The sequence below is a fragment of the Erythrolamprus reginae genome, chromosome 9 (genome assembly GCF_031021105.1).
Source record: "Erythrolamprus reginae isolate rEryReg1 chromosome 9, rEryReg1.hap1, whole genome shotgun sequence".
Lineage (NCBI taxonomy): Eukaryota > Metazoa > Chordata > Lepidosauria > Squamata > Dipsadidae > Erythrolamprus > Erythrolamprus reginae.
In genome coordinates this window covers 47,747,131-47,760,456 of record NC_091958.1, presented here as the reverse complement: position 1 = coordinate 47,760,456, position 13,326 = coordinate 47,747,131, and the positions used below count along the sequence as shown (strand labels likewise).

The following is a 13,326-nucleotide window of genomic DNA, read 5'->3' as shown; positions in this document are numbered from 1 at the left end:
CATACAGTCCAGTGGCTTTTAAGATGGCCTTTTTAAATACAGTCCACTGGGTGCTCGCTCCTGCCATTTTATCCCTCCCCTTTAATTCATTATCTAAATATTCCCCCATTGCATTAAAATTTGTTTTTCTGAAATCCAATACTTTGGTTGCATTATAGGATTGCTCACAATGAGTTTTTATATCAAACCACAAACATAGATGGTCACTGCAACCTAAATTTTCTCCCACCTTGACCTCTGAAACCCAATTCCCATTCGTAAAAACTAAATCTAGAATATTCTCCCCTCTAGTTGGTGTCTTAACCAGCTGTGCCAGAGCTGCTCCTGTAAAGGCCTCTACTATATTCTTACTTTTGCATGTAAGGGCACTGGGGATATTCCAGTCAACATCAGGCATGTTGAAATCACCCATAACCACAATATCTCCCTTTACTGCCATTTGGGTAATTTCATCCACCATCTTGTTGTCATATTCCTCAGATTGCCCTGGAGGCCTATAGATCACCCCAATTCTAATGACAGAACCGTCTTTATTTTGCATGCAAATCCAGAGGGTCTCTAGATCTTGACATGTATTTTGAATTAGTGTTGTTTTTAGAGTTTCTTTAACATAAATGGCTACTCCACCTCCCCTTCTCTCTATTCTATCCTTCCTATACAGTGTATATCCTGGTATGGATATTTCCCATTCATTAGAATACTTAAACTATGTCTCAGTTATGGCAACCAGGTCCAAATTATCTCTAGATATTATGGCCATTAATTCACAGAGCTTGTTGCTCAAGCTTCGAGCATTCGTGCACATTACACGAAGAACATTATTTTCATTATTAGTTTGCCCCTTATCATCAACAACTACATCTATTTTATTTGCAGCTCCCTTTTCATAAGCTTCCAAAAACTGCTTTATCCTCATTGGTCGGGGACAGAAATCACCCACATCAGTTACATCTCTGTCCCCTTTACCTAGTTTAAATGCCTGTCCAAAAAAGTTCTGAATTCCTCACCGAGGACCTGGGTACCTCTGTATGATGGATGCAAACCATCCCTCTTAAACAACTCCCTATTAGACCACCTACTGACATCATGACTTACATAGCCAAAACCTTCGGCTTTACACCACTGATTTAACCACACATTAAACTCTATGATACACGTTGTTTTATCCTCTTGGCCACAAACCGGTAACACCTCTGAGAAAGTCACTGAATCTGCTATTTTACCCAGCTCCACACTTAGACATTGAAAATCTCTTTTTACTATATTGACATTTCTCTGGGACAAATCATTTGTGCCAAGATGCACCACCACATCAATGTTATTGCCTTTACTCACAGCCTTGACAATGTTTGTAATCCTCCTCCTGTCCCTGCTGGCAGTGGCCCCTGGGAGACACCTCAGCACCTTCACCACGTCCTTACTCTGTCCCAAATCAACACCTCTAACAGTCGAATCACCCACAAGAAAATGTGTCCTCTTTATATTTCTACTAACTGCACTTGATGGTTTGGTGACATTTACAACAACTTCCCCTTTGAATATCCCCTCATTCTCTGCCTGAGGGGCCTTGCTAATATCTCCAACATCCTTACTATTTAAATCCGCAAGAACAGTATAGGAATTCGATAAAGAGAGACCAAAATTACTATGTTTTTGCTCAACTGCACGCAATCTTCCTGAACCGACAGTTGTCCACACAGCCCTCCTCCTCGGGTGGCGCTGTGGAAGTGGAGGCTGGACACATGGCTGCATTACAGCAGGTGGCTGGGACAATCTTTCCACTTCTGACTGCAAGCTACAAACTAAGGACTGCAATCCTCCACAATGGCCAAACCCACAGGCTGCTATTTATAGCAGCCTCACTAATTACCACAACGCCACCCAACCACAGGTGGCCTCATTTTCTTTGATAATAATCTCTCAGTTGTTGCTGCCTATGCATCGCTCTCTGCATGCGTGGCTGTATCATTACATTAACTCTTGTTCTGAATCCAAGGAGGAGCTAGATAATTTATCTCCTTCTGAGCTGTCTGCCCCACTCTCCTCCTCCCTATCACTCCTGTCTTCTTGGTCAGAGGAGCCTTCATCAGCAGATTCCACTGGGGACAAAACAGGCCTGCAGCATGTAGATTTCTCCCCCACATCCACAGTCCTTGGGGCAGGAGCTGGGCCAGAGCTAAGCACAACATCATCCTAACTCAAGGGGCCCATAGACACTGGCTGCCCTATTGCCCTTTAGAGTAAAACAGTAAGAAATGAAATAAGTTACTTTCCTCCGATATCTTAATTGGGGCCGTCATGCTGTTAATCAAAAAACCCTTGACATTCTCAATGAAAATGTTCATTTTATATCTTTAGCATGCCTATAAAATTCAGAGATAAAGTGGAGACGGATGGCCCTTCAGAAATCTGTGATTTAAACTCAGTAACGCAGCTCATGGGGTTTGGCACAGTGGTACTGCTTCAGGGCGTTTTGCTCAAAATACCATATTTTTAGAGTATAAGATTCACCTTTCCCCCCCTAAAAAGGGTGGAAATATCGGTGCATCTTATATACCAAATACAGCCATTTTTGACCTCCCAAAGCCCCATTCCCCACATTCCATTTTTCGCGGAAATGCGATGCGCTAAGGGTTTGGGAGCTCTGCAGAGTGCTCCTGAGGACTGGGGGAAGGCAAAAACACCCGCATTTTTGCAGAAAAACTGGGCATTTTTGCCTTCTCCCAGCCCTTAAGAGCACTCTGCAGGCCTCCCAAACCCTCTGTGTGTCCCATTTTTGTAAAAATTGGGTTAAAAACAACACACAAAAAAAAGGGGGTGCACAGAGAGTTTGAGAGGCTTGCAGAATGTTCCTGGGGGTCAGAGAGGACAAAAACCTTTTTTTCCTCACTTATCTTTTTGAAATCTTGGTGCGCCTTATAGTCCCCAAAAAACGGTACTGTTTGGAACGTTGAATTCATTTTTTCCAAAAAAGAATAGCTTGATGTATTCATCTGTGTATCTGCAGACCTGTACAATTAGTCCTCGACTTAAGGCTACAATTGAGCTTATAACTTATGTTGCTAGCAAGGACTGCCTGTATTGAAAGGAGCTTAGCAGCAACTGCCGTCTTTAACTTTATAATGATATGAAATGTCGTTTGGCGGGACCTAGGAGAAGAGCCTTCTCTGTGGCGGCCCCGACCCTCTGGAACCAGCTCCCCCCAGATATCAGAGTTGCCCCCACCCTCCTTGCCTTTCGCAAGCTCCTTAAAACCCACCTCTGTCGTCAGGCATGGGGGAATTGAAATTTTCCCTTCCCCCTAGGCTTATAGAATTTATACATGGTATGCTTGTATGTATGAGTGGTTCTTTAAATTGGGGTTTTAAAGATTATTTTTAATATTAGATTTGTTCACATTGTCTTTTTTATTGTTGTTATACAAATCTAATAAAAGGAAAGAAAGAAAGAAAGAAAGAAATTGTGATTTGAGCATATACAGTGATCCCTCGAGTTTCGCGATCTCGTGCTTCGCGAAACGCTATATCGTGATTTTTCCACCCGATGACGTCACTCTCTTCCTTTCTCATCTTTCTCTCTCTCTTTCTCTATCTTGCTTCTTCCTCTCTCACACTCTCTTCCTCCCTCTCTCATCTCTTTCTTTCCTTCTCTCTCTTTCTCTATCTCTCCCCCTCTTGCTGGCGGGCGGGCGCATCAGCGAGGAGCCGGGGTTTCCCCTTTGCGTGGGTGGCGGGGAAACCCCGATCTTTGTCTGCTCGCTGCTGCTGCAGGCAGGCAGGCGGCGGACAAGCGGCGGGCGGACAAGCGGCGGGCGGACAAGCGGCGGGCGCGGCAGCAGCGAGGAGCCGAAGATCGGGGTTTCCCCTTTGCGTGGGCGGCGGGGAAACCCGGATCTTCGGCTCCTCGCTGCTGCGGCGCTTCCGAGCAGATCAGCTGCTGGGCGGCGGAAGGAACCTTCCCTGGGTCTTCCCAGGTGCGGAAGTAAAAACACCATCTGCGCATGCGCGGCCATGGAAAAAAGGGCGCGCATGCGCAGATGGTGTTTTTACTTCCGCACCACTATATTGCGAAAAATCGAGTATCGCGAGGGGTCTTGGAACATAACCCTCGCGATACTCGAGGGATCACTGTATTTCATATTTTCATGGAATTCATCCAGTCAAAGTTTAAATGCAGTTAACGAAAGAGGGAAGATTGGAAAAAATGCTGACTAGAAGGGGACCTTCAAGCCAGCAACAAACCTACCTAAATTCATCTTAGCTTCCATCTCACCTGTGGTCTTTCTTGCCTTTAATTAGGTCATATGGATAAAAGGCCACGGCCATAAGAGGATTGTTGTTCTGAAGAACGACATGAAAAGTAAGTCATCCCCATTTGGGGTTAATTTTTCTCACTTTGAGGTGGGGGTTTCGGGAAATATAGCCCAAGTATCTTTCGCTATATATAAGATTGTCTGTCAAGGGAACACTTGCTAATCTCCTCCCTTCTATTAGCTCGTTTTAGCTCTCCCAGTCTTCCCCTGGCTGACGAAAGTTACGAAAATGAACTTGCCAATGGTGATGGACAATCCGCAAAGGCAGCAGGAGTGGACAAATCCTTAGATTTAATCCTGGAAGCACCCAGCATGGGTAATTGGCTACTGGCCGTTATTTTGTACCTAGCAATGCTGAAACTTGTGGCCTTGAATAGATAAGCCAAAAGATAATAAATGATTATTTATTAGGTAATAATTATTATCTAAGAATTGGGAGGCAGTGGTTCAGTGGCTAAGATGCTGAGCTTGTCAATCAGAAGGTTGGCAGTTTGAATCCCGAGCACCGCGTAACAGAGTGAGCGTCCGTTACTTGTCCCAGCTTCTGTCAACCTAGCAGTTCAAAAGCATTAAACAAATGCAAGTATTAAAAGAGGGACCACTTTGGTGGGAATTTAGCAGCGTTCTGTTCTGTCGGGCTCTCTGGCAGACTCCTCCCAAAAATTCACAGGTACAAATTTCAGACACACACACACGTTTGAAAATTCAAAACAATGTTCTTTATAATGAAAATTCACTTAAACCAAGCCCTCTTTTGGTATAGCAAAGAGCACTCGTCTCCAAACAAACTGGTAATTTGTACCAGTCCCTTATCAGTTCTGTGATACTTAGCTTGCAGCTGTGAGGCAATTCACAGTCCTTCTTCTTTCACAAAGTGAAACACACTTTGCCCTGGTTTAGTTTCAAAGCGGGGAAAAATCAGCACACAAAAGGTCAAAGTCAGTAAAGCAGGCACGAAACACAACGATCAGATAATCCTCCACAATGGCCAAACCCATAGGCTGCTATTTATAGCAGCCTCACTAATGACCACAGCCCCACCCAACCACAGGTGGCCTCATTTTCTTTGATAATAATCTCTCAGTTGTTGTTGCCTATGCATCACTCTCCGCATGCATGGATGTATCATTAACTCTTGTTCCGAATCCAAGGAGGAGCTAGACAATTGATCTCCTTCTGAGCTGTCTGCCCCACTCTCCTCCTCCCTGTCACTCATGTCTTCTTGGTCAGAGGAGCCTTCATCATCAGATTCCATGGGGGGGGGGCAAAACAGGCCTGCAGCATGTGGATGTCTCCCCCACATCCACAGTCCTTGGGGCAGGAGCTGGGCCAGAGCTAACCACAACACGTTCTGTGCGCCTTCAGCAGTGAGTCGTACCGTCTACATAACCACGGAGACATCTTCGGTCACCGCTGGCTCTTCGGCTTAGAAACAGAAATGAGCTCCCCCCCCTAGAGTCGAGAACGACTAGCACATATGTGCGGGGGAACCTTTACCTTATTACCTAAAAATGAAGAATAGATCAGCCATGGTGCATGGACAGTGTCCTTTGCCATCTGTATCTCCCAACCCAGGGGTAGGCAAAGTTGGCTCTTCTATGACTTGTGGACTTCAATTCCCAGCAATCCTGAGCCAATCATGCTAGCTCAGGAATTCTGGGAGTTAAAGTCCACATGTCACAGAAGAGCCAACTTTGCCTACCCCTGTCCCAACCTGTTCTATTTATTTATTTTTTGAAAATAACTCAAGGTGGCAAACTATTATTATTATTATTATTATTATTATTATTATTATTATTATTATTATTAGTTAGATTTGTATGCCGCCCCTCTCCGTAGACTCGGAGCGGCATACAAACATATCCAATATGCCAACGACGGCGAACCTTTTCAGCATCGAGTGTCAAAAAGGTCATGTGGAAACATTGCTTGCATGTGTGCGCACTCGTTGGGCCAGGCTCCAGGAAAGCCGAACTTCTGGGTTCTAGCGTGCATGCATGTCCAACGATCGGCTGGCCTGTGCGCATGCACACAACAATTTTAGCCATTGCAATGCAGAAAGAGACCGCGCTCTGGAAAAGCCAAATTGGTGCACATCAGTTTTCGGCACCACAGCGTGCGTGAAGGACAGCTGACCGTTGCTCATGCATGCACGCCAAAAACCCAGAAGACAAACTGGCCAAGGCTGCGCATGCCACTTTGGGCACATATGCCATAGGTTCATCATCACAGCAATATGCCTTCCTCCTCCTCCTCTTCCTCAACAACCCTGTGCGGTAGGTCGGGCTGAGAGAGAGGGGCTGCCTGGCCTACGATTACCCAGTTGGCTTTCATGGCTAAGGTGGGACTACAACTACCCTGCTTCCCCAAAAATAAGACGTACCCCGAAAGTAAGGCATGTCAGAGGTTTTGCAGAATTTGCTAATATAAGCCCCCCCCCCCTCCGAAAATAAGGCGTAGTCAAGTTTACATACGGTACGGTGGAAAAACATACGGTACCATTCAAAGCTGTTCATAACGGTACCGTAATAATGTGGCGTCCCCTGCTGGCCCCTTCCATCGCTTTGTACCGCCCAGTACAGCAGACACAGTCTGCTGCTGTCTCACCGCCATTACAGTCTCCACTACAGTGCGTAGGCTGTAGCTCCTCTGGTGGCCGGAAGCGGCAATAGCGGGAGTATACTGTTGTACCATATAAGTGCCGTCGCTTGTGTGTGTGGGTACCATACTGACCGGTACCGTACCATAATCAGTGTACCGTACGGTACACTTTCTTTGGGGGTGTCAGCTTTTCTGCCTGTGAATTTGTCTTATTTGAGAAACATAAGGCACCCCCCCAATATAAGAAAATTAATTTAAGTGTCTTATTTTCGGGGAAACACGGAAGAACTCCGGTCTCTCACTAGCAGGATGTCTTCAGCACTAGACCCTACTAAACAAATAGCAATAGCACTTAGACTTATATACCGCCTCATAGTGCATTTACAGCCCTCTCTAAGCAGTTTTACAGAATCAGCCCCAACATTTTAGCCCCTCGGATGGGTGGAAGGCTGAGTCAACCTTGAGCCGGTGGTGAGATTTGAACAACTGAACTACAGCTAGCAGTCAGCTGAAGTAGTCCGCAGTGCTGCACGGATTTGCAAGCTTGCTTTTATGCGAATCGTGAGGTCACTGTCCTTGTGTATTTCTAAGAAGTTGCTCTCATTTTATTCTCTCTTTGCAGTCTCCAATCAAACCGAGGAAGAGCTGCTGTGCCTCACCAACGTATCGCCTGTTGATCTTTTATGTGAACCGGTCCCTTCCTGCCTTCCCTCCCCGCAGCTGAGGCCAGATCCCGTGGTTCTTGAATCAACCGATCTCATCCGTTTCGAAGAGCACTCACCGATCCCTTCTGGTAAAGTTTAGCGTTGCCTTTAAAAATCTGGCTCTCATTTCTCCAGGAGCAGAAATGCTGACCGTTAACTACTGCTTCTAGGAAGCCATCCCTTAGCGAAGCCTTATTTAATTCTCTTCTCTTCTATAGAATTCTATTCTATTTCTATTCTATTCTAATTCCATTCCATTTTATATTCTATTCTGTTCTGTTGTTAATATTTCATTCGATTCTGTATTCTATTCTATTCTGTTCTAGTTTCTTTAATTCTATCATATGTTATTCTGTAGAATTATTTCCTATTTCTATTCTGTTTCTATTCTTTTCTATTCTAATTCCATTCCATTTTATATTCTGTTCTGTTCTTAACATTCCATTCTATTTTATATTCTGTTCTGTTCTCTTTAATTCTATTATATTTTATTCCACGGAATTCTTTCCTATTTCTATTCTATTTCTTTCTATTCTTCCTAGATTATGAAGTTTTGTTGTTCAGTTGCAAAGTCATGGCTGACTTTTCATGGACCACATCAGGCCACATCCCTCCGTCGTCCACTATTTCCCCGAGTTTGCCCAAACCCATGTTCATTGCACTCAGTGGCCTTGAAACAGAGATGAGTAACCGCTCCCTAGAATCTGCAAGGACTATACAGTAATACCTCATCATACGAACTTAATTGGTTCCAGGACAAGGTTCGTAAGGTGAAAAGTTCATAAGATGAAACAGTGTTTCCCGTAGGAATCAATGTAAAAGCAAATAATGCGTGCAAATCCTTCAGGAAAATCCCAAACTTTAGAAGGGAGGCGAACAGAGGGCAAGGAGGAGCAGCTAAAGGGGGCGGGTGGAAGAAGCAAGGCTAGGCTAAAGGGTGAGTGGGAAGAAAGGCAAGGGGGGCGCCCCTCCCTTTTCTTTCTTCAAAAGACACCCTTTCAGTTCCTTTGCAAGCACCTTGTTCTCTACAAAAATTTTCCTCCCCCAAGCTGCCCCTCCCTCCTCCCTTTTCTTTCTTAAAAAGACACCCTTTCAGTGCCTTTGCAAGCACCTTGTTCTCTACAAAATTTTTCCTACCCCAAGCTGCCCCTCCCTCCTCCCTTTTGTTTCTTCAAAAGACACCCTTTCAGTTCCTTTGCAAGCACCTTGTTCTCTACAAAATTTTTCCTCCCCCAAGCTGCCCCTCCCTCCTCCCTTTTCTTTCTTAAAAAGACACCCTTTCAGTTCCTTTGCAAGCACCTTGTTCTCTACAAAATTTTTCCTCCCCCAAGCTGCCCCTCTCTTCTCCCTTTTCTTTCTCAAAAAGACACCCTTTCAGTGCCTTTGCAAGCACATTGTTCTCTACAAAAATTTTCCTCCCCCAAGCAGCCCCTCCCTTTTCTTTCTTCAAAAAAGGGGGGGGGAAGGAAACCCCTTCATCCCAGCAGCAGCTGCTTGGGTTCGTAAGGTGAAAATAGTTCGGAAGAAGAGGCAAAAAAATCTTAAACACCGGGTTCGTATCTTGAAAAGTTCGTTAGAAGAGGCGTTCGTAAGATGAGGTACCACTGTACCTTTACTTTACTTTTCCAAAACTAAACAGTCCGCCTTTTGTTTCAGAAATGACGATGGGGCCTGAAGAGGAGAAGGCTGATGGTCCTCCAGAGGCGGCTAACAAAGATATCGGTCCTTTCTCCGAAGCACCTAAAGCTGCAGAAAGCATCTTTACACTTCCTGCTTCCTTATCCGAGCAGCCGGCAGGCAGAGAAGCCACGGACAGCCCAGCTCGAAAGCAGCCAAAAACCCGCGTGAAATTGGCAGCCAACTTCTCATTTGCACCCGTAACCAAGCTTTGAATCTTCATCCCAGTGTGAAAAGCATCGTAGCGTTAAGCCTGCACAGGAAATAAAGTCGGCTATGTATTTCTTTTTTAATTTTAATTTTTAATCACTGTCTGGAAGGGGTTGTAGCCACCAAATCTTGTTTTCTTTCTCACTGTGACTGCCTTCTGTGCAAATAAGTTGCTGACACTCAACCGAAGTTAAAGTTGGGGCAGTTGTTGGGTTTTTTTAAAAAAATTATCATTATTATTGGAACTTAAAAGTATGTGTGAAGCGCAATCTAACATTTTACCCTTTTTGTTTTGTTTTGTCCCATGTCGACAAAAGCAGAAGCGAACACCCTTGGCAGAGAACGGATTTTTTAAGTTTCCGATACCCCAAAGGGATGTCAAATCGACACGTCACACCTAAATCTCTCGGTCGTTTCTCCTTTGCAATTTTGTTATCGGGGAAATAACAATGCGGTGCATAATTTGTCGTGTGCAAAATGGCCTCCCGAGAGGATTTTTTTTAAACGGTCACTTAAGATGGGAATATGCAGTGGGGATCTTTAGCTTTGTATGGGCAAAACTTGGGAACTTTTTTTCTTTTTACGATGACTTGTAATTAACTATTGCCAAAAAAAACCCAACCCAACCCCCCCGATCGTTGGAGAAGTCGGTCGATTTGGTACAAAACCCCCCTTGTTTTAAAAGGCCTTCTGTGAATAGTTCAGTTCCGTCGAGGAAACTTTGCAGGAAATGGTTTTAAGCTTCCCTTTTATAAGCGCTGCCGGTGGATGACGATTTGAGATGAAGCCCGGGGGAGGAGGGGGGCTGTCATCTCGGTGCCGTGAGTTTTTAAGGCACCCTGAGAAGCAGTTGCATCCCCCTCCCTCGAGGTAGCCGAGGAGAGTGGGGAACCGTTGAGATTTCAAGAATATAAAATATGCACCGAAATGCATAAATCATGGATCGCACAAGGCAATGGGAAGCTTTTTTTAAGGCAGAAAAGGTGATGATGCTTCCGCAGTGCCGAAACAGGAGCAGGAGGTAGAAAGGCCAAGGTTAGGGGCCTAACCTTGTTTGCAAAACTTTTTAAAACGTGTAATAAATGGGAAGCTTTAGTGGTATGAATCGAGAAAGCGGGGTTTTTCTTAAACTCTGTCTGGTTTTTATTCCTCCTAATGCTGAAAAGCTGCTCTTGTGTGTCGTCAGGGTTTTTTGCTTCCAGTTCTTATTGGGGTATTTTTTTGTATGTATGGTGGTGATTGTTGTGGTTGTTGGCTTTTACATGGGCCAGCCTTTACAGAAGAGGTTGAGTCAGTGGGAACCTTTTGTCTTCCTTTTAGAGAGAGAGAGAGAGAGAAAGATATTAAAAACATGTTCCAAAGGTTTTATACCCTTTCCCGGGTAAACTTGGCACTTACAATGGGTTGTATTTGCCAGGGGAGAAATTTTTTTATTGCTTGTCAAAAGGAAAATAACCTATTCCAAGGTTTCCACTGGCCGAACGCAGAAATATATATATATTTTGTAACAATTATATTTTATAATGGACAACCAGGCTGGTGGCTTCATAGCTAGCAACTGAAAGAGGGAGAAAAAATACCACCAAATGGCTATAGGTACTTTTAAAAATAAAACAATGGATTTTGTTTAAAAGAAGAGTTTTAAACAAAGACACACATTGTACCTTTCTGAATTATATAGCCAAGGAAACACTGGAAGTACTTTTTTTCTGAGATTGAGACACGACACAGTTCCTCTAGCAACCTAGAGTTTATAGGAACAGATGGTTTGATACAGAATTTTTTTTTCCTTTCTGTCTAGTGTTTCGAGTATTTGTGAGACCATCTCTGTAGCTTTATGTATAACCTGCATAAAACGAAGGCCTCGTCACTCAATTGTGGGTCGGTACTTAGCAGAACCAATTGCTGTTTTGAGCAAGTCATCTTAAAAAAAAAAGAGAGACCCAAGGTGTTTTTTGGAGGGGGGAATAAAGAAATCAAATGTCCAGTAGTGTTCTGTATTCGAAATACAGATGTGGCTAGGTGATCCGTAGAGAAAAATCCCATCGTACATGAATCCATGTGGCATCCTGAACTAAATTGCTGTTTAAAAGTTAACACAGTGCCGTTTCGGATAAATTTGAGGGATTTTTCTTGTTGTAGCGCAAGATTATCTAATGAAGGGGTTTTGGGGGGGGGGGCGGGCAAGGCTTCAAAAAAAATAATGTAACTTTGACTAATTGGAACATGAATTAAGGTGACGAAATTCTTTAACCCACACTTTGGATTTTTTGATTTCTTTACTGTTATGAAATGAAACAGATCAAGGCAACTATGCACTCTGGGTGGGTAATGAGCGACAATAAGGCGGCATATAAACTTGTCTAATTCGTTCGGGCACTTTTGTGGGTCAAGTGGTATTTTGTGCATTTGGGACCAAACAGTTGTCAATAAAAATTTCAAGCAAGCAAATGACTTTCTCTGACTGGTTCTTTTTTTTTTTTTGCCCCAATAAAAATACAGTGGTACCTCATCTTACGAACGCCTCTTCTAACGAACTTTTCAAGATACGAACCCGGTGTTTAAGATTTTTTTGCCTCTTCTTCCGAACTATTTTCACCTTACGAACCCAAGCAGCTGCTGCTGGGATGAAGGGGTTTCTTTTTCCCCCCTTTTTTGAAGAAAGAAAAGGGAGGGGCGGCTTGGAGGGGGAAAGATTTTGCAGAGAACAATGTGCTTGCAAAGGCACTGAAAGGGTGTCTTTTGAAGAAAGAAAAGGGAGGGGCAGCTTGGGGGAGGAAAGATTTTGCAGAGAACAACGTGCTTGCAAAGGCACTGAAAGGGTGTCTTTTGAAGAAAGAAAAGGGAGGGGCAGCTTGGAGTAGGAAAGATTTTGCAGAGAACAACGTGCTTGCAAAGGCACTGAAAGGGTGTCTTTTTAAGAAAGAAAAGGGAGGGGCAGCTTGGGGGAGGAAAGATTTTGCAGAGAACAACGTGCTTGCAAAGGCACTGAAACGTGTCTTTTGAAGAAAGAAAAGGGAGGGGCTGCTTGGAGTAGGAAAGATTTTGCCGAGAACAAGGTGCTTGCAAAGGCACTGAAAGGGTGTCTTTTGAAGAAAGAAATGGGAGGGGCGCCCCCCTTGCCTTTCTTCCTTCCCACTCACCCTTTAGCCTAGCCTTGCTTCTTCCACCCGCCCCCTTTAGCTGCTCCTCCCTGCCCTCTGTTCGCCTCCCTTCTAAAGTTTGGGATTTTCCTGAAGGATTTGCACACATTATTTGCTTTTACATTGATTCCTATGGGAAACATTGTTTCATCTTACAAACTTTGCACCTTACGAACCTCTTCCTGGAACCAATTAAGTTCGTATGATGAGGTACCACTGTACTGTATAGGTAGCCCTCAACTTACAACAGTTCCTTTACCGACAATTTGAGATGACATCACTTATGACCCCCACCCTCCTCACCTTCTGTAAGAGTCTTAAGCCTTACTTATGCCGCCAGGCTTGGGGCGATTAAACCTTAGACCCCTGGCCGACGAATATTATGTATGGTTGTTGCTTGAATGGGTATGATTGGTTTTTTTAATATAATTAAGGATTTTAGAGTAGTTTACTTAGTTTTAATTAATTGGATTTAGCCTATTTTATTGTTTCTTTTTATATGTTGTGAACTGCCCCGAATCGTCGGAGAGGGGCAGCATGTAAATCCAATCAATCAATCGCCGCATATTCAGGGTCACGTGACCCACATTTGGATGCTTGGCAACTGGTTCATACTTAGCATTCTCGAGTCATGTGATTCCCCCTTTGCGACCTTAGAAACATAGAAGTCTGACGGCAG

At 44.1% G+C, this 13,326-nt stretch overlaps 1 protein-coding gene across 1 annotated transcript in view; it reads left to right on the top strand.

Moving 5' to 3' along the window:
- Positions 1-11,955, top strand: part of MARF1 (meiosis regulator and mRNA stability factor 1) — a 53,960-nt gene extending 42,005 nt beyond the window's left edge. The window contains exons 17-20 of the mRNA XM_070760232.1: positions 4,299-4,359; positions 4,494-4,628; positions 7,536-7,706; positions 9,274-11,955. Coding sequence (XP_070616333.1) covers positions 4,299-4,359; positions 4,494-4,628; positions 7,536-7,706; positions 9,274-9,509 — 603 coding nt within the window. The 3' untranslated portion in view covers positions 9,510-11,955. The remainder of the gene's footprint in view (positions 1-4,298; positions 4,360-4,493; positions 4,629-7,535; positions 7,707-9,273) is intronic.
- The last annotated feature ends 1,371 nt before the right edge of the window (positions 11,956-13,326 follow it).